General features: G+C 36.8%; 1 protein-coding gene, 1 long non-coding RNA gene and 1 pseudogene across 2 annotated transcripts; all 3 read left to right on the forward strand.

Moving 5' to 3' along the window:
* Window positions 1–2,433: 2,433 nt before the first annotated feature.
* On the forward strand, window positions 2,434–3,904 carry LOC147487702 (uncharacterized). Its single transcript, XM_086575015.1, has 4 exons — window positions 2,434–2,535; window positions 2,615–2,720; window positions 2,805–3,723; window positions 3,817–3,904. Exons 1-3 carry the CDS (start codon window positions 2,474–2,476, stop codon window positions 3,447–3,449), a joined length of 813 nt encoding a protein of 270 aa, XP_086431141.1. The 5' UTR covers window positions 2,434–2,473; the 3' UTR covers window positions 3,450–3,723; window positions 3,817–3,904.
* Window positions 3,905–5,700: 1,796 nt separating this feature from the next.
* On the forward strand, window positions 5,701–6,141 carry LOC147487703 (uncharacterized). Its single transcript, XR_015201854.1, has 3 exons — window positions 5,701–5,793; window positions 5,879–5,980; window positions 6,064–6,141. It is a non-coding gene; the product is annotated as an uncharacterized LOC147487703 (long non-coding RNA).
* Window positions 6,142–12,562: 6,421 nt separating this feature from the next.
* On the forward strand, window positions 12,563–13,605 carry LOC147487704 (heat shock protein 90-3 pseudogene; annotated as a pseudogene).
* Window positions 13,606–22,039: the final 8,434 nt, after the last annotated feature.

A 22,039-nucleotide genomic window follows, 5' to 3' on the forward strand; every position in this document is an offset into this window, starting at 1 on the left:
TGAGTCCCGATATTGTAAAAGACCATTTGATCATTGAGGGTATTGATATGACTTATGATCCTTTCGTTTTGCATGGAGAAGAAGGGCAAGTGCATGTAGTAGATGAAGGAGTTGAAACTACGGACTTTAACCTCACCGAGACTTATGAGATGCTTAAAGCGACAAAATGAGAGTAATAAGAAAGAAGAGTTTTTCGGTGATCCAAAAAAAAAGAGGCCAAATTCAAAAGGCGGTTGAGAGAGTCCGAAAGGCCATTGTATGAAGGTTGTAGCAAGTATCTGAAGTTGGAAGCGGTTATTCTGTTGTATAGCATAAAAGCTAAACATGGTTTGTCTAATAGAGGTTTTCTGAGTTTTAGAGGCGTTGAAGGATATGTTTCGGAGGGTAATGTTATTCCAAAGTCAAATAATTCAGCAAGGTTTATTAAGGAAGTTTGACTGGATTATAAGCAAATCGACGATGTGTAAATGATTGCATGTTGTTATACTTTGGTGATTTTAAAAATGATGTGAAATTCGAAAGTGCAAGACTACACGATGGAAAACCGATCCTCATACAAAAAAGTACGAGAAGGTTCCAAAAAGGTTTTGAGGTACTTTCCTATTATTCCAAGGTTCAAGAGGATGTTTGATCCGTCGAAATGGCAAAACAGTTGGCGTGGCATGCATCCAATGAGAGTCTTGATGGAAACATCGTCATCCGGTTGATAGTCCTGCATGGAAACATATTGATAGCGGTTGGCCCTCTTTTCGGTGATGAAGCACGCGAAATCTTCGACCGGGCATTGTCTGGCCGATGGTGTCAATCCTCATCGCACTCTTAGCTCGAGGTATAGTTGTTGGCGATCATTTTGGCAATATATAACTTACCTCCTTGGATGTGCATGCGAAAGAAGTATTTGATGTTGACATTGATAATCCCCGGTCCTAGCCAGCCAGGTAATGACATAGATGTTTATTTAAAGCCATTGATTGATGACCTGCTACTTTTGTGGACAGATGGTGTGGAAACGTATGACGCATACCGAAAATCCACCTTCACATTAAGGTCTGTTTTAATGTGGACCATTAATGATTTTCCAGCATTTGGAAACCTAGCTGGATGTGCAACGAAGGGCAGATTAGCATGTCCTAGGTGTGGCGTTAATACATGTGCAGATTGGCTAAAGCATAGCAGGAAATTCTCTTACATGGGAAGTCGTAGGTTCCTTCCAGATGATCATCCATATCGTTTGAAGAAAAGTTGGTTTAATGGGAAGCAAGAACGGGGCTAAGCCGGTTCCTTTGAAAGTCGATGAGATTTTTACTTCGGGTAAAATCTATAGAAAATGATTGGGGAAAGATCCGGAAAAGAATTTGAGAGATGATTGGGGAAAACCTATAGGAAAAAAAAAAAAAAAACGTGGAAAGGGCATACAAGGTAAAAAAAAAAAACTAGAGGTGCAAAATTGTGGAAGAAACAATCTGTATTTTTGATTTGCCATCTTGGAGATTTCTTTTGTTAACTCATAATCTAGATGTTATGCATATAGAGAAAAACATTTGTGAAAGTTTGCTCGGAACTTTGTTGAATCTGAAAAAAAAAATCAAAGGATAACCTTAAATCTAGGAAAGACTTGGAAGAAATGGGATTAAGACCTGACTTACACCCTATACAGAATGGGAGTAGAACTTTACTTCCTGCATCACAATGCACCTTGTTAAAGAGTGAGAAGCAAATTTTTTGTGAAAGGTTGAAAGCGCTGAAGTTGCCTGATGGGTATAGTTCCAATATATCATACCGTGTTTCCTTGTCTGACTATGCTATATATGACTTGAAGTCTCATGATTACCATGTATTAATGCAACAACTGTTGCCTTTGGCCTTGCGGAATCTCTTACCAAAAGGGCCTAGGAATGCAATTTTCCGACTCTGTTCATTCTTTAATGAACTATGTCAAAGGACTATTGATAAGGAAAAAATGGAACAAATGGAGGATGAAGTTGTAGTGACAATGTGCTTACTAGAAAGATATTTTCCTCCATCTTTCTTTGACATTATGGTACACTTGACGCTTCATCTTTGCTTGGGGAGGTGTGCCTTGGAGGACCGGTGCAATTTCGTTGGATGTATCCCTTTGAAAGGTATTATTTTTTTTTATATTTCCCTGTTATTACTACAATATATTTTAGCTAAAAGATACACCTTTTAGTTTGTAGAGTGTTGCATTCTAAACATTTGATTATTCATCGAGTATAGGTATATGAAGGATTTGAAAGCAAGTGTAAGGAATCATGCAAGGCCGAGGGGTGCATGGCCAGAATGTAACTTGGCTGAAGAGAGTGTAACATTTTTTTCCGAGCATATGAAGCGAGTTGATATTAATAATGACCAACCAAGTAGAAATGAAGACTATAATGATGAGTCCACAAAATCCAATATTCTTGAAGGTAAGCCACTATTGAAGGGGACAATTATTACATTAACAAGAGACATGGTTGAAGCAGCACATCGTTGCATTTTGTTCAATTTCGAGGAAGTTCAGCCGTACATTGAGTAAGTTAATATGTTTAAGTTAATATGTTTAATGTGAAAATATATATATATATATATTAATGAACACCTTTTTAAACAGAAGACACAAAAAAATGCTCATCCGCAAGGAACCTCGCTTAGGAAGAAATGAAGGTGCTTTAGGAGCAAAGCATGCTGAAACGTTCAATGAGTGGTTTAAGCTTGAGGTGAAGAAGCAGGTTTTGTTATCTAAATTTATAGAAGTTTTAATCGATGTAAGATTTTGACTTTCAATTTTTGTTTGTCTTTAGATTGAAAATGAGAAAAAAACCAAACATGTATCTGATATGTTGGATTGGCTCTCGGATGGACCTTGTTGCGATGCTTGGAGCTATAAAGGTTATTTGATAAATGGCTACCGCTTCCACATAAAGGATGGAGAAAAAGGAACTCAAAACTCTGGAGTGTCATTGTTAGCTAGTAGCTTGTGTAGGGCAAGTGCTAAAGACACCAGACAAATCGAGGAAGATGTGACATATTATGGTGTGATAAAACAGATAATTTTGCTAGATTATGGTGTTTTTCAGTACCCATTATTTAATTGTGATTGGGCAAACGTAGGAAGTGGGATCAAAGTAGAAGAGGGATTCACATTAGTTAATCTGCATCAAAGTTTAACACACAAGCAAGACCCTTTTATCCTTGCATCCCAAGCTGAACCAGTTTTCTACTCACGAGAATCACATGACAGCAGTTGGTTTGTGGTTTTGAAAGCACCTTCTCATGGATTCCGTGATTTTGAATGTAGTACGGAGGAGGACCTTAGCAATGTGCCTGCACCACCACCTTTTGCAAGTGTGGAGCTAGTTAATGACATCGAAGGTGATGTAGAAGGCGAAGTCTATAAGCGTCAAGATTGTGAGGGAACTTGGGTGCTACAAAAAAAGAAGAAATAGAGTGTAATTGGGTCTGTTTGTTTTCATTTTGTCCATTTAGACTGATTATTATGTGGTTTTTGTTTTTGTCTATTTAGTTATTGACTTTATTATGTTTTGTGAGTGCTTCTTATAATGGTGCAAGGCATGTTGTGTTATGGTCATGATCAAATTATGTACTTTATTTTACCTAAGTGCCATGTATATGATTGTTTTGTTTTTTGCTGTACGTATTTTCTAATCTTTTCAATGCATGTGAAGAATGGCAAAGGAAAAGACTAGAGAACTAACCCCGGTAAGATATTTTGATTCTCTCTCAATTTTTTTATTCGTCTTTGTATTTGTAGTAATTTAATTTTGTTTTCTTCTGTTTGTTTTGATTTTCTAGTACCAAAAAGCGGCAAGAGCTAAGGTTCAAAAGTTTAAAAGAGCACTTGTAGAAGCATCTAAGAAAAGTGGACGTGCACATTCAGGTTTGTGTATATTGTTAATTTCCACTTAGAAAAATAATTATGCTTCGGTTGTGATTGTGTCATTAAGGTGTGGTTGTAAGTATATTAAACCAATTTATTTTGTCATGTACAAGGTTCCAAAAGTCCAAATAAAGTTTATGGTAAGAAAGTTCAAGAAGTGGAAAGGTTGCCAAGGGATATGGAAAAGCTACCAAGTGAGCAACAAAATGGAAATCATGACCTGGAAATGGAAGATGATGAATGGTTGGAAAACCACTATGAAAATGACTACGAAGGAGAAGGTAATGCATCAGAAGGTTGAATGATCTTCAGCCAACCAATACCGGGGGCCGACAAAAACTGAATCAATTGGATCCAAAAGCTCAAAAACTTGTGCTTGACTTTAATGAAAAAGGTCTACCTATAGGTCCTAATTGAACTTTATACAAAGCAGTTACTTGGGCAAAGTAGCAAGGGATCGCGCCCAATTGGCTATCCTACTTGGCATAAAGTAACACCCGAGATTAAGGACAAAATGTGGACTGTTATAAAGGTAAATTTCTTTATTTACATGGCAAGTTATATATTATTAAAGAAATATAGTAATATTTGTTTATGCATCTTTTACAAACAACATTTTGTAGCACCGTAAGCGTGCTAGAAAACAGACTTTTAAGTCTATTGGGAAGCTCTGGCGTGGGTTCAAAACAAAATTGAGATCAAGAATTTATGATGCATATGATCTTGACCAAGCTAGAATTGCATTTTGGTGATGTAAAACTACGATTGGAAAGCATTTGTTGCAAATTGTTCACGTGAAGGATACAAGGTATTCATCATACATTATATGGGTTATAAAATCCATTTTGCATATCAAGACTCATATATTATTTTTTTGTAGAAACTAAGGGAAAATGGGAAGAAGGCAGTTCAACACCACAAGATGCCCCATACTTGTAGTCGTAAAAAGGTTATGCAAGATTGGAAGATGAGTTGGTAATTGAATGATCTATTTTTGACTTGTGAAGATTTTTCCCCTTAAGAGTACTTAATATATATATGTGAAATGTTTTATATACTTGTTTTGTAGAGGCGTAAAAAGGGTAAGATTGGTAAGCCTGTTACAAGAGGTGGGTTTGTATGGGTTTCAGGCCACAAGAGGAAAAATGGAGAACCAGTAAATGAGTTTGCTAAAGAGAAAATAGTATGTCGTTTCACTGTTCATAAAATATTTTCTAAGATAAAAGGCATGCTTATTCGATTTCCATGCGACTCTAGTTATATTATTTATTCTTGTTGTTGTTGTTGCTGTTATAGGATAAGTTGAATGAAATAGACTGTGATATAGAATGTGGAAGAGGAGATGCCCTCTCACAAGTTTTAGGTCCTGATCCTAATGGGCGTGCGCGTGGAGTGGGATATGGAGTTACTCCATCTACTTTGTATGGTATCCAACAATGCAATGGGAGAATGAGTGAATTGCAGGAGAGAAATATGATGATGTATTGGAAGAAATGTCTTCTATCAAGAAACTTGTTGCCAAACTATTGAATAGTGAAGAGGTATTCCAATTTGTTTGGGGATTCCATATATACTTTTGTTTTGATTTACTAACATCAAAATTATTTTCAGCCAAACCATTCGTCTGTTCAACCTTCTCCAGAGGTGGCAATGAACCCTCAAAGTCCATCTTCCCAAAGCAATCACAATCTGAATTATGTATGTATACAATGTTGGATTCTATTTTTTTTTTTTTTTTTTAAATTTCAAATTCCTAGATTTACATTTATATTATTGTTTCCTTATATGTTTTCGTACAGGGACGGACTAAATCGAAAGATGTGTCTACTGAAAGATCTCTTGAGGGTCGACGTGACCACCAAAGTCCATCTGCCCCAAGCAATCAAAATTCAGTAAGTTTTCCATGTTAAATCCTATTTCATTAAATTTGAAATTTTCATTGCTTTTTTATATTTTCCCTTTCATGTTTTCGTACAGGGTGGGGCTAAATCCAAAGTTGTATCTATGCAAAGACCTACTCATCAGGCTCAACGTGACCATCAAAGTCCATCTGCCCAAAGCAATCAAAATCTGATTTCCGTATGTTATCCTTGCTAAATGCTATTTCATTTAACATGTGAATTTCTAGAGTCATGTATGTATATCTTTTTGTTTTCATACAGGGTACTAAATCCAAAGTTGTGAAGTGCAAGTTGTTTAGACTTGTTCCTGAAGATGTTGTGGCAGAAGGATTGTGGTATCGATGATCCAAAGCCAGCCTACAAAGGCATACTAAGCCTTTAGGCCCGGGTTATTCAAAGGTTTCTGTTGAAGTTGCAATTCAAAAGAATGCGCTGCTTGTTAGGGGGAATAACGCTTTGAAGACGATAGAAGATGCTGTCTCTAGTTTTGTGGCTTGGCCAACCAATTCCATAATTAAGTTGTGATGTGCACTCAATTTTAAGAGCTAGTCTTTTGTTGTTTGAAAACACTTAAATTTTGAAGACCTTTTAATTATGCGTGTTTGGGCAGTTGTGTTAGTTGGAATTGGACTCAATGAATGGTGAATGGTTTAGATTCTTCTACTTGGTGCTATATGTATCTGTTTTCTTTATTATTCTTTGCTTTGTTATTGATCCGTTTGCAGATTTTAGAACTGATCATTATTCATATATCCATACTGATTGTTCTCTATTGCTTCTTGCAGGCCAACACTTTTTAACTCCGCCTTTGTAAAGTTGTCGCTAGCTTTACAATGCCGGTCCCAAGCCCGGATAAAGGAGGAGGGGAAAGGGAAGAGTATAGGGTATTGCAATTAAAATTTTCACTTTTTAAAATATATCAAAATTTGGGAGTGAAGCAGATGATCTATCTTTGTAACACGGTATTTACTTCACCTTTTTTTGTTCTTGATTTATTCTGGCATTGCTTTTGTTCTTGTTCATAACTCTATTTGCGTAAACTTTGTTGGTATCGCATTGCTAAACAAGAATACACCAAATTTAGAACTCACAATCGTTGATGTTATTGCTTTATCTTTCTTTTTCCTGGTTTTGTTGTATACCTTTTTACCTTTAACAACAGGTTTGTGGTCGATGTAAGAATCTCGAGCTTTCACTTTTGATTGAGAACAAAGGGACAAGTCTTCTCATTTTAAAATTTCTGCTCCGGATTATGTACATCCGGAGACCAAAGACTGGCCCATCTCTCAATGAGCGAAGACAAAAAGGTAAAACAGAACACTACTTGGAACTCAAAAAGTCGAGTTAGTTAGTAATGGCTAGTATCCTCTTTTTCGGGGAGAAAAATTAATTAGTAGCAAGCTAGTATGTGCATTTGAAGATCGTGTATTTCTCGAGTTTCTCTCTCCATTATCTATATTTCATTTTAAGAGAAGCGAGGAATATTTAATTTTTCAGTTGAGCGAGAATGCAATACTATACCCATCTTCCTTCCTAAAAAATTTTGGGGAATTTAATTCTCCTTGGTTAACCATATTATACTATTATGAAAAAACTTTACTTTCGATAAAGAAAAAAAATGATGAGCTAGGGTGAAGATGACGAACTCAAGGCTAGCTATTTTGAGGCTATGCCATGTATTTAAGACAATCATTTCTTGGAATTAACCACACATCTTCTATATCGAAGGAAAGTATGACTAGGATTATATAATTCATGGATTTGACTTGGTGTCATCGGAAGGCTCTAAGATAAATTCATCAAATACAATATATTAACCATGGATTCACTTCTCTATGAATTTGCTTTTAGACAAGAGTCTAGATTTTGGGGATTGCATTAGATGTTTTCTTTTTTCGTTCGTGTTTTCAAATTTCATTTTTTCACTCTTTTGATGAAGATTCGTATCACAAAAAGGCAGTTTGATTATAATCTATGCAATACTCAGATACTGATCATTAATAAGTATTTAGCTTGAATAAGGTGCAAGTCTCATGCATTCAGCTTGAACTTCCTTAAGATATAGACTAATACAATGAGGAGTCGAGGACAATTCATATTTGAGTCATCTTGTTTATATCGTTGACCAGTTCATCGAGTTTTCCCAAGGTTATTATATGACTTTAAAACTTACCCAGTTGGCTCGCTGATTCAAAAAATTAGTGGTGTTATTGCTTGGGATTTAGGGATTTCTACTACTGCATGCGGGAACATTGTGAGTGTTGTTCTCCTCATAGAAAAGTTGAATTTTGTTTGTTCTGTGAGACTGTACAGAGATAAACGGGTAGGATGTGTTGAAAAGCTTAAAATTGTCTACGAGATCTTTGTATCTCCTCCTCGAGCTCTTATTCCCCCTACCTATTCCTGATGTCCCTTGTCTAGTCATTTAAGGTTCGAAAGTTCCTTAAGAAATTGCTGCATTTTTTTTTCCGTTTGGCATGTGCTCTTAGACCGTGTTTTCACCACAGACAACCTTAAAGAGAGATTTCAAGAAGCAATTCTCAATTTTCATCCGTTGTGTTTGTCTGATGATAGTCCATAAGTTATACCCGGCCTCATTCATTTGTCTGTTCTCTTGGCGGTTACGGAATACCATCATTATGTTGTCGAGGGGGTCTATGGGGGTCCGGGTTTGATGAAGGGATTCTAGCCTTATGGAACTTAAGGGTTTACTCCACGAAGGGTATTTGCACTTGGAGAGTTGGAGTATGATTATGTAATTATGCAGGCCCTATGGTTGGAGAGGAATAGCGGGCACTTTAATCATGTCAATAAAGGGTTGTTTTCTTTGGGTCTAAGGTACCTTTTGAAGGGATGCAAGATATCTTTGCTAGTATTTTGTTTCTGCCCTGCCAGGTTTCAGATTGTTGACGAAGTCCGGACTTGCCCCCATTCATTGGCCGGAATGCGGACCTTTTTCATCGTTGTGCTTTCATGTTCTTTTTTTTTTTTTATTAGCTTTGTACTTCATGGATTTTGATTGATTTATTGTTTGTGATTAAATTTAAATAGAGAAATGAGCATATTTATTCCAAAGATGAGGCTTATGCCTCATCTTGCCTCGAAAGCCTTTAGATTTTTCAAACATTGGGTTGAGGATGGCTATAAATAGTATTTTATTAACCAATAACATTCAGGGAACTGATCTTGATTATACTAGTGGTGAGGCTATCATCTTAAGAAACAAAAAGTAGCTACTTTGTTATCAATAAGGATTCCATTTAGTATGTTTAATCTCCATAGTTTGTCCATGACCAAAGATTTCAATAATGCAGGTCAAGGTTTCAATTGGGAAGGAAAGTAAGGATACCTTTATTGTTTTGATGCCAAAGATAGAAACTGCATATCAATTTCAAGGATCCGATTCCACACAACTCTGGAAAGAAGACCGATTCCACACAACTCTGCTTGAGCCTATTATTGCTCTTGGCGCAGGGGTATGAACAATGTTATCTCATGTTTGTCTTGTAGTGACTTTTCGTTCAATCGATCTAGCTATCTGTATAATAGAGTTTTGAGTTCTTAGATCTAGCTATATCTATGAGAGTTCAAGTTCATAACCAAATTTGCTACAACTTTACCTTTAGGGCTCATTTATATACTATCTTGGAACTTTGTCGGGACGTTGGTGACGTTGGTGTTCGAAAAAAATGGGTTTCAATGCTTTGATGGTGCCTTAGCATAGATGGGGTGCAAATTAACCACCAATCCATTTGAGCTTCATTAGGCTCCTAGCTTAAGGAAATGGTAAAGTATTTGTTGTCTTGGTCGGAAATGTACCTCCTACTTAATTTTGACTAATCTATATAAAAACGAGTGGCAAATTATATATAAGCGTGGGTTGCATTTTTTTTTGAGAAGATTATATAAAATGGTGGATTAACAGCGAGGGTAAATGATGTGTAAATGCAACTTTAGGTCCTATATTGAAGTTTCAATGCCAAGGTAAGCATGTAATAGGTGAATGATTTTCATGCTAAAACAGATAACATTTGAGTTGGTTCTCAACAATTTTTGACAAATTTTCTGCTGCTTTAGTTTGCTCCACTTGCAACTTTTCTTGTTTTGAAAATATCTTTGTAATAACAATTTTATTGTTTTGGATTTCTGGGCACTTGGAAGTGGAAACTTCTCTGCTGAATATGAAGTGTGACAAGTGATCTTATGTTTTCAGGTTTGTCAAATTTGACTTCTTTGTCCTTTAAAAAGAACAATGCCATCATCCGCCAAGGTATGCGTGCCTTGGGAAACCTATCGAGCTTGAGAATCTTGACCTTGAGCGATGCTCCGGTATTCATGGTTTGGTTCATCTTAAAGGTAGGGCGTAATTACATTTATGCTAAGAATGCCTACTGTTCCAAGCCCTATAATATTATTTATTTTCTTTTCGTTTCATAAAAGATAAATTTATTGATATAAGTCATATAACCTAGAATATTACATCAATTGCGTAGACATTAGCAAGTTTGCTAAAACAAAAGGCGGAAACCCGGATACACTCAAAAAGAAAACCCCACCTAGACTCTTAGCATAGACAACCGATTCTCCCCGAGCAGTCCCACCACCCCAACCCTAAAGCTCTCATCATCGTCAGCCCGTCCCCGCCCCAAGAATGCACCGATCACCACCGAACTTTGATCTACCCGGTTTCCGGCTTAATCGTTTAAAAGACCATACGATAGAGAATATTTTTTATGCTTACAAGTACAGGTTTTGTTGATGAATGGAGAATCTTTTGAGTTGGATCGATGGCATGAAGATGCGCTTGACTATTGTCGTTGTTGAGGAATAGGAGTAGTATGATATAGTGCAGGTTTTAGTCCCACATTGAGTAGGTAATAATTGTAGTATGTCTACTCTCATATATTAGCAGAGAGTGAGTCCCATGTAATTATTTACCCTATGTAGATTTTAACTTGGTATCGGTGTCCTAGGGTTACGGTTGGGGATTCATGTTTTTACGGTCATTGCGCCCGACAAATCCGGCAACCGATTGGTGATCACAATTTTCTCGGGTCGGTCTATTAGGGTTATATTTCTCTCGATGGTTTTGGTGCCGTGGTTTTGTCTTTTCTTTGCTTCTTGTGGTCTAAAGTCTGCACACCTTGCCACCTTGGCAACATGTTTTGATTGATGTTGGTTTACAATTATCATGGGATTTTGTCAGCATGATCTGTTGTTCTCGAATCTGCTTTCTCCCTGTTAATCTTCTACTAATTTCTTTGGTGATACGTTGATGTCATCTTGGTTCACCATGGCTGAAGCCTTGGTAATGACCATCTTAATGTGCTTAGAGAAAAAAGAAAAAGAAAATATGGAGTTGTTGCTACTGTGTGTTTTGTGGTCGTAGGTTGTGATAGAATACTCTCTTATGAACACTTTTTTCTGCTGAAATTTCTAAGGTTCGAGCTTGTTTTAGTGAGCCCTCTTTTATTTTGATTGATATGGTAAGAGCTATTTTACCTGGACATTACTTTAAAAATTATCCGTCCATGTATCGTCCGGGTGTCGGTCGATCATGATCTACGTGTCCATGTCGAGCACGGCACGGTGATATATCTCAAATGTGAATGGAGACTCATTATACAAGTTGCAAATGTGTGCGGTCTTTGTTTTATACAAGTTCTTTGTAATCTTTACCACAATGTCAATGTACTATTTTTGAAATTGTGAATATACTTTTCTCTGTCTGCTCGGTGAAAGGACTTTTCTTTGTGTTGACAAAGCTAGATTTGATGGACAAGGGAACAAATGTTGATGTAAGTATTAAGATCCTTTTCATTGTGAGCGTCCATTAACCGCACAAAGTAGAACTCTTTTTTGGTCATATTTTGAATTTTTCACTAAAATTCTTTCCAAAGACTTCATATTTGTTGAAGTTCTTGGTGAAGTTTCTTCCAACACTTCAGATTTGTTGAAGTTCTTGGTGAAGAATAATTTCTTTATCTCTTGGATTTTAATATATCTTTGATTAAAGATACAACACTTTTTGTATTCATATTTGTTTTAGCTTATTTTGCTCCTCTCCTATTACCTTGCTTGGGGTGCTTCTACTTTGTTGGATTGACTCGAAACATATGTATTTGTTTGTTTTATTGGTGAAACCAAAAGGTTCTTGAAGGAAGAGCATATAGGTGCAACATCCTGGGTAGGAGTTGTGAATCGATTCTCGAGCCGATATCAATAGAAATGTGGACATGATTGCGCGCCGGGTAGGGGCCTTGAATACTTTGCAAGTAGTCCCCGATAACGCAGACACTTAGCAAGTAAAATGGGTCCGAATATCTCGCAAAACTTCATCCAAAGGTAAGATACTAATAAGTTTTGTTTCCCTTTATCGATTATATGGTTCTGCGTAGAAAGGATATGATACACTTGGATGGTATCATGAATATGGAAACTCATTTTTGTACTTTTATGTTTGCAAAGCACTTGGAGGCAGTTATTAGGCACGATACCAAATATCACATCCTTGATTAACAAAACCATTGATGAACTTGAATCTGAGATGGACCACCTTGGCGTGCCTATTGCTCTTGACGCGGGGGGTATGAACAATGTTATCTCATGTTTGTCTTGTAGTGACTTTTGTGTTCACTGATCTAGTTATCTGTATAATAGAGTTTTGAGTTCTTAGATCTAGCTATATCTATGAGAGTTCTATGAGGCTTACAACAAGTTCTATGAGGCTTTCTCCAAGAACACGAAAAAATTGGCATCCATGAGGACTCCGAAACAGAACCAAGGTTCTTTGCCGACTCGGTATCACTCGACCAAGAGTGGTGATGAGTTGACTAGTTTGAAGGATTATGTGACTAGGATGAAGGAAGGCCGAATGACATCTATTACATCACCGGTGAAAGCAAGAAGGTCGTGGAGAACTCTCCTTTCCTTAAAGCTCAAGAAGAAGGGTATTGAGGTCTTGTACATGGTTGATGCTATTGATGAGTATCTCGTGGGTCGGCTTAAAGGAATTTGAAGGCAAAAGCTTGTCTGCCACAAAGGAAGGTCCGAAGCTAGATGAGAGTGAGGACGAGAAAAAAAGAAGAAAGAGGAACTAAAGGAAAAGTTTGAGGGTCTCGCAAGGTGATCAAGGATGTTCTAGGTGACAAGGTCGAGAAGGTGATTGTCTCGACCGTGTTGTGATTCTCTCCTGCTGTTTGGTGGTGGTGAGTATGGTGGACTGCTAACATGGAGAGGATCATGAAGGCTCGAGCTCTCGGGGATTCAAGCATGGTGGCTACATGTCTAGCAAGAAGACCATGGAGATCAACCCGAAAATTCTATCATGGAAAGCCGAGGAAGAGGGTCGATCTTTGATAAGAATGACAAGTCGATTAAAGATTTGGTTACATTGCTGTTTGAAACTGCCCTTCTCATACGGGTTCATCTTGATGACCCCAATACTTTTCGGCAACAGGATTCACAGGATGCTAAAGTTGGGTCCGAGCATTGACGAGGATAGTCTTACGATCTTGAAGTCGACAATCGACATGCCACCATTGGAGGATGTTGATGCCGAGGGAAGCAAGATGGAGGAAGTTGATTAAGTCTTCACCTATCTCATTCTAGTACTTGACATTTAGTATATTTGGGGTTGGTAGTGTTTTTATTTATGTTGAGTGTTGAAACTTGAAACAATAGTCTCAATGGTAGTGATTTTGGATGGTCTGTAAGTTGTTTCATCATGTCGGTTGTAGGTTTTGGATGGTTATTTTGCTACTCTGACAATTTTATATGCTAGTATACAGTGTTTGTCTAAAATCTATCTTATATCTATGAGAGTTCAAGTTCATAACCAAATTTGCTACAACTTTACCTTGCAGGCTCATTTATATACTATTGGCAATTTTATTTTATTTTATTTTTATTATTTTATTTTATTTTTTTTTAATTATTTTGATAAATGGGACATCACTTTTAAAGTGATGTATAGAGTTATTTCACATCACTTTACAAGTAATTTAGAATCTGAATGAGATGTCACTTCCTAAGTGATGTTAATCGGCCTTATTGATTTCACTTAAAAAGTGATGTTAAACGTTATGACATCACTTGTGGACATCAATTAAAAGTGATGTAACGTTATAACATCACTTGTGGACATCGATTAAAAAGTGATACAAAGTTATAACATCACTTGTGGACATCATTAAAAAGTGATGTGAAGTAACATCACTTGTGGACATCGTTTAAAAGTGATGCAAAGTTATAACATCACTTGTGGACATCAATTAAAAAAGTGATGTGAAGTAACATCACTTGTGGACATCGTTAAAAAGTGATGTGGAAAACCCCGACTTTTCACGCCGCCACCGGTTACATCACTTGCAAAAGTGACGTCGTATATTTTGACATCACTTATGGAGTGATTTTAAATGTCTTTTCTGTTGTAGTGCGATCATACATTCATACATCAATTGAATTGTCTTTACCAGTACAAATTTTAGACATGCTCAGAGCAAGTTCAATGGGAGTGCCATATCGGATGCTAAAGGCAAAGGCCATATAGCACCCTAAATACTAAAATGTCATTCTAATGGGGTGCTAGAAGGGTCTTAAATTTGGTTGGTATAATAAACTCAGTCAAATTTGTGGTCTTGTGTAGCAGCTACTCATAATTATGTTATGGGAGGCGAATGACGTGAAAATACTTACGGCACAATTTCTACCATCCGTGTGTTAAATTTCGTCGAACGGTAGAAATTATGTACCGTCTGTATCCCTTTAGCACTCATCTTCAACACCTCTATTGGAACTGTTTTTGAGTTTTTCACCTCTCAAATTTGACTTAACTTCTTAAACGGCTAAAATGTCTTACGTGGCACCCTTTTGGCAGCCGAGTTTAGCAGCACTCCATTGGACTTGTTCTCACGAATTCAAATTGCCTGATTACACTCTCCATAAACTCAGCATTCAAATCTATGTGGTAGGCGTAGACCTCTCAATCTCACATTGGAAAAAGAATAGACGGCACATCGAAGCAATAACAATTGGACTTCTTTTAACCTCCATGGTGGTCATGAGCTGAGGGTTGCCACGGTCTTCTATTGATCCGCTGCTGTAAGACATAATAACACCAAATCTCGTATTACACCTCACGTGCAAGAAATGGCACAGCCGATTATCTCATACTGGTGCTTTATGCTAAGCTATGTTCTTAACCACTGAAATATCACGCCTTACCACGCTCTACTGAGTACTGACTGTTTTACATAACTGTTTTAGAAAATGTAAAAGTGTAGAACAAAAAACTAGAAATTGGGCTCTAGACAGTTTCTTTAATGTGTTTTTTGTCTAGAGAAAGACCAATATTATATTTTGATTCTATTCAAATTTTAACAATACGTCACTTTTTAGGTGTATTAACTGTTTTTAAAACTTTTTATTTATCATTTTTACCATTTTATTTGTAACGCCAATTTCTTCTACAAATAAATAATACGAAAAATCTAATGTCTTGGTGTAGGGTGTGTGTGTCAATCGAGACTACTCATCAGACAAGGGTGCGTGTGTATTGCTCCAAGATGTACTGCAATCAAATAATACAATTGTCTTATAAAAAAAATCATTTGTCCTTTCACAATTTGAATTACATCAAACAAAGCTTAAACATGTTATTCAAAATTATCAGAGATTCATTTTAAATTGTTAAAGCTATATTGAAATTAGTTATAATCAACATACATTTTTTCCGTTTTTGAAGTTGATGTTTTCCATATTGTTTTGGTCTCTCCAGAAATTCATCTCACTTTTAATTGGAATTTTGTAGATTTCAAATGAATTTTAGTTATTTTGATTAACTCACTACTCTTTTGGTAACTGATTTAGTTCGTATCTTTTTTTTTGTTGGTAGTTGGCTTCTTTAGTTGAGACTAATAAAAGATGTCAAAATTGTAAAAGTCAGTATGAAATTTGAGACAGATGTCAAATTTCAATTTTTATGGAGGAAAAACAAAAAAAAAGTTTGCTATTTCCTCTAAACTTAAGAAATTTGCGTGTGTACCTATACCCAATTTTCTGGAACAAAAAAGCAAACAGCAAAATGGTTTCTCTGACTACTTGGAATAGGCAAATCAGGTGAAGATATGATTGAATGCATTCTATAGCGATGATAGTATTGTTCTATCTTTACACGAGTTTCCAGGAATCTGAATTCCTTAATGAATCATTGAAATCCCGCTTGTTAAAATACAAATCGACGCTCACACAGTTTGAAGTCATCCAGCAGCACGTTGACTCGTAAATCGTTATGATGCATCAAGGCAAGGTGACGGCCGGAAACGATCCAATTTTAGTAAAAATTTACTCTCCTACCTTAGTGGCTGAGTCAGCTGTACGTGCGAACCCATAGTCCGTAGACTAAACGTGCATTCAAATTTTGTAAGTAGGCATGCATATGCATAATGAGTTATGGCTGAAACGTTTTCTGTATATATATGACCTCTATTGGAAAAGGAATCCTTGTTGTATTCTGGAGATCTCTAGTCGCTCAGAAACAAATCAAACAATGGAGCATCTTGAGGGGACAATAATCCCCAATCATCATCCTATTCTACCTCTAATTAACTGTGAGTTGCTCCTTGATAATGTTTGCGGTTCAGATGATAATAAGAAGGATATCTTAAGCGTTGCGTTTACCTTTGATCCTTCTAATTTGAAAGATAACCATGTTTTACAACGTCTTAATTCTTTAAAGGTCATTCTAAGGGACAATGTCGTTGTCTTTACAGGATTACCAGGTCCAGACCATGTCCTACCTCGTATCAACACTTAGATGTTTTAGAGGGTCCAGTTGCACACCATGTTCTTCCCTGCATCCAATGTAATTTGGACAAAGACATTGTTGAGTTATTAGGATTCCCTGTAGTAGTAGACTGTACTTCACCTGGCAATAAAATTGCGAGTAGTATGGTCCTGTATTCTTCTGATATAGACCATAGGGAGGATGCTGTAGACTTTGAGTGCTCCTTCCTCGATCCAAACAAGCGTAAAAAGGTTGACTGGCTGGCGCTCCCAAGCGATCTTCTGCTTGTCCTTGTCGAGAAGTTTATCCACGTCTGGGACTATTAATAGGTTCGGTGCCGTCTGTCCAGTTTGGAGATCTGTCTATTGTTAGAATATTTGTAGTAACACAACAATTAGAGTAGAACAGAAAGAACAATAGACAAGGACAACAGTAACAGGGATGGCCTAAAATATCGCCGAGATATCCGATATCTCGCTGATATATCTCGGTAAATTGGTACACCGATATCGATATTTCCGACATATATCCACCGAATATTGAACCCCTTTTTTCCGAGATATATCAGAATTTCCGATATGAAAGTTTATATCGCCGATATAATCGATATTTCCGATATAATCGATATATATCGGTTGACTTTTTGACCAATTTTTAATATTGAAATTTTCGAAATATCCAATATATCCGAAATATATCAGCGAGATATCGGCACAATGTAAATAAAGTGAAAAAAAAAGGTTTGGAAAGATTAGAGAGTTTGGACTTTGGAATAAAGTGAAAAAGAAAAAGGTTTTTGCTTTAGCTTTAGCATCTGATGTTGTCATTGAAAAAGGACTTCATTCAGTGAATGTCAGCAAACCCACAACTTCACAAAAAAAAAAACCTCTCCTCAACCTTCACACCAACTCATCACAGGATTCACAGATTCATAAACCAAAGCAGAAACCAAAGTTACAGCATCACGGGGAAAAAAGCTGGCGGCATTTTCTGTACTCAGGTACTTATTTTCAGTTCTGTTGTTACTTGTTTTCTGCTTAGTTACTAATTTATCTGCAAAACCAATCTCTTCATTTTTGTTAAAGAGGTTTGCTAAAAATGTTAACTTTGATCATGAGATTACTTTATATTGTGATTCACAAGTTGTTAATGTTGGTACTGCTCTTAATGTTACTTAATCTGAACTTGGGAATGTTGGGTGAGTTGTTTATATTAAGAAAGTAGATTTTAGTAATCATTTTGATCAAATGTGAATCAATGCATATAGCCAAATTGAATTACCAAATGATGATCTCATATGGCCATATCACCATATGACTTATGATGTACGCACTAAGCCACTAACAAATCCAAGGTCTAATATATCGGGAAATATCGTCGATATATACAAGGCCCAAAATATCAATATCGATGAATATATCCATTGTTTTGGTGACCAGTCCAAACTATTTAAAATATCAGAAATATCAAATATATCAAAAATATAATATCAGAAATATCGAAAAAAATGGTAAAAAAGTCAACCGATATATATCGTAAATATCAGATATATTGATTATATCGGCGATATAAAGTTTTATATCGAAAATTCTGATATATATCGGGAAAAAAAGGTTCTATATTCGGTGGATATATGTTGGAAATATCGATGTCGGTGTACCAAAATACCGATATATATATCGGCGATATATCAGATATATCGGCGATATTTTGGTCCATAGATATATATAGCGATATATATCGGAAATATAATAAAAAATCAGTCAAACATCGGTCAAAGTCAAAAGATATATGTCGAATAAGTCGAAAATATCAATTATATCGTCGAAATAAAAATATATTAGGTTTGCCGATATATATCGGCTAAAAAGGCTTAAATATTAAATTTTGCGAAATATTGAATCTTTTGATTTCAGATTGCTAAAAAGCGAAATATTCGGGCGACATCGATTTGTCGTCCGAAATTTTTTGGCCTTGGATTAGAGCTTCTTCTTTCTTTTTGTTGTGCTTAGCTAGCTACCTAGTGATTAGTGTTGATTGCTTTTACCGGAATGAATTTGATCAGTGAACTTGGGATATTGTTCGTCTTGGTTATCTTCCTATCTTTTGGACAAGTGTTTTGTAATAGTTTTGATTGACATTCGATTGAGGTTACAAGTGTTAATCCGGCAGTGAAGATGACATCGATGGTGAAATAGCGAAAGAGGTCTAAAGCGATTGTTTAGATAAATATCAGCTTAATCGAGGGGGTTAGGTTCGATAGTGATAAATATAGAATCTTTCTCTACCTTTTCTATTTTCAATCCTTTTGTTATCAGTTTGATGGGCGGTGCCTCGCCTAAGGTGGTAGTATATGCCCAAAGTTACGGCAGATCAAAACAATTTCTTTCATCGATTGTTGTTATATGCATAGCTCGATCACTATTGTTTACCTTCGGTGTATGTCTATCCTTTTTATGGAGTTCAAATTGGATTGGGTTGTACCGTTGTAGTATTTGACTATTTGAAGAGTAGACACTTTTTAAATGTATGTCTTACATTTTGATTAATTAGTTATATTTGTCTACGTCTGACATTTCAACGCGGTTCGGAAAAACTATTTCAGAAGTTACATATTTGTCTAAGAGAAAAATGGTTAGAAATTGGATATTGGTTGGTCTCATGGCGACTGGATTTGGATAACAACAAAGGCGAAGTTTAAATGCAATTACTGTCAATTAGAATTTCATAGTGGTGGGGTCAGTCGCCTAAAACAGCACTTATCTGGGGTTGGTAACCAAGTGGCAAGGTGTAAGGAAGTCCCCGGACATGTAAGAATTGCAATGCGAGACCTACTACAGGATGGCACAAATAAAAAACTTAAAAGACGGCAGCGTGAAACTCGAGTTGAGGAGACAATGTGCGCTAATTTGGACGATGATTCCAATGATTCTGACGCAGAAGAAGAAGCAGAGGAGTTTCAGGGCATGCAACAAGCACGAAGAAACTCTGTAGTAGACTAATGGGAAGAAAGACAGCTAGAAAGGGAAGGAGAACATGCAAGAAGTTTTCGGCATCGTACTACTTTTATGTCAGGAAGTGGCTCTGGATCAAGCAACAAAGGAAAGGGATTCATGGGTTTTCGGAAGTCCAAAACCATGAGACAAAAACAATTGATCCATACACACTATTAGGCGGTAGGGACACGCACCAACCTAGTGTCAAAGACATGGGTAAAATGAATACATGGAGGCAGAAATTGGGTAGCCGGATCGAGTTCATGGTTCAATTTTCACGAGATACCTCCACATGCATTAACGACAAACAATCCATACTACCAACCAACTATTGATTTCATCACGAAATGTCCTCTTTTTGAGTGAAAGGACCAACTACTGAAGAGGTACTAGGAAAAATTTAAAGATGGAAAATGATGATATCGACAAATTCGAAATGGAAGTGGCAGAGAAGTATCCAACTTATAGATGCACCATCATGTGTGATGGTTGGTCTGGGACAAGAAAGATATCCCTCGTTAACTTCATGGTCTATTGTGACGGGGAAACAATTTTCAAGAAGTCTTTCAATATCAGCATTGAGCCGAAAGATAAAAAAACCGTATTTAAGTTAATGAAAGAGGTTGTTGATGAGATAGGTGCACCAAATGTGGTGCAGATAGTAACTGATCAAGGTTCTGCCTACAAAAACGCTGGAAGATTTGCCGATGAAGACACCGGGATATAATTTATTTTGGACACCGTGTGCTTGTCATTACATAGACTTGATGTTAAAAGATATTGCCAAGCATCATCGGTGGCGGGGTGTATCGACAAAGCTCATTACAATTACAAAGTTCATTTACAATGCATCCAGAGGGTCTTAGCATTAATGGGGAGACATGTGGTGGCGAAATAGTTAGATCTGCAAAGAACTAGATTCGCCACAAACTACTTGTCTCTCAAAAGTCTCCAAAGAGAAAAAGATATCTTAGGCGGATGTTCGTGGATCAAAGATATCTCGACACCCCATCGGCTAATTACGTAGAGGGTATGATGATATTTGTGGAGCAAAGTCGCTCAAGAGCATTTCTGGAATGATGTTAACTATGTTGTACAAATTCTTGAACCTTTGTACAGATGCCTAAGGTTGTTGGATGGTGACAAGAAGCCAACAATGCCATATGTACAACAAGCCTTTGAAATAATGAGGGAGAAGATCTCTGAAATCCCTGGATGTGGTTGGGTCCTTGATATTATCGAGAAAAGATGGACAAAACAATTACTGCATGTGCTACACACAGCTGGTGAGTTTATTTGATTTAGTTTGAGTTAATTTAATTATTTCTATTTCAAATATTCCTAAAAGTTATGTTTATTTCTACTAGCAATGTATCTGAACCCAGAGTACCAATACACATTGAAGCTTGGATTCTCCGATCCCCACAAACAAGCAGTTATAAAAGTAGCAAAAGTGTTATTTAGTGATGGTCGCAAACAAGCAAAAGCATTGCATCGAGGGTAAAAATAAGAATATTGATATTTCTCGAGTTAGAATTTGAATTTTACATTTATCTTTGGGTCACTAACACTTTGGTCTATTAGATGATGTCGTTTAGGGATCATTTAGGGAATTTGGTAAATAAGAAGGCTGGAATAACAATTTCACACCTCGTAAATGAAATATTTTTTTCATACTCTCAATCACTCAAATGCATTGTTTATAGATAATTAATATGTGTTTTTTTGGTTTAAATAATGCAGGTGAATGGTGGGAGTTGTATGGTGGTGATATAGAAGAGCTAAGGGAGTTGGCGATCAAAATCCTTTCTCAAACAACTTCATCATCTAGGTGTGAGCGCAATTGGAGCACATTCGCCTAATTCACACGAAACTTAGGAACTATATTGGCGCGCCAAAATTGATGATGTTGGTGAAGGTCTACTACAACTTGCGTTTGAAGCAAAGACGTGCGCAAAATATAGATAATGATCAAATTATTGACCTCACCCAAGTTTTTATGGATAGTGAACAAGTTAATCCATTGGCTGACTGGGTTATTGATAAAATCTTTTTAGCTCGCGTGTTGGATCTGAATCTGGCAGGCCTAACCCAAATGTTAAAGATATGGTCGACTGAGTAATAAGAGAAGGTGGCGATGCACCTAGTTTCAGTTTGGGCCCCGAATTTGACACACCTCTCCAAACACAAGATAATTTGTCCGAGAACATCTCTGGTGATGACGAGACACAAGAAGAACATAATCTTGATGATGATGATAGTGGTGGTGGTGATGGTGATGGTGATGGTGGTGGTGGTGGTGGAGGTGGAGGTAATTTTAACGTTCAATTGCATTTCAATGGTGAGGGAAACTCCATTGGACCTACAAGTGTATGAGGTTACAGCCAGAAACAATAGTAGTAGAGGAGTTCTTAATGACAATTCCCAAAGAATGTATGAGCCAGGGCGTGGAAGT

This window comes from Coptis chinensis, chromosome 7, assembly GCF_015680905.1.
Source record: "Coptis chinensis isolate HL-2020 chromosome 7, ASM1568090v1, whole genome shotgun sequence".
NCBI classification, from domain to species: domain Eukaryota; kingdom Viridiplantae; phylum Streptophyta; class Magnoliopsida; order Ranunculales; family Ranunculaceae; genus Coptis; species Coptis chinensis.

Coding starts and splice junctions, on each gene's coding strand:
- LOC147487702 (XM_086575015.1), top strand. CDS start 2,474: ATGGTTGAAGCAGCACATCGTTGCATTTTGTTCAATTTCGAGGAAGTT. Junction 2,536..2,614: donor GAAGTTCAGCCGTACATTGA/GTAAGTTAATAT, acceptor CTTTTTAAACAG/AAGACACAAAAAAATGCTCA. Junction 2,721..2,804: donor ATGAGTGGTTTAAGCTTGAG/GTGAAGAAGCAG, acceptor GTTTGTCTTTAG/ATTGAAAATGAGAAAAAAAC.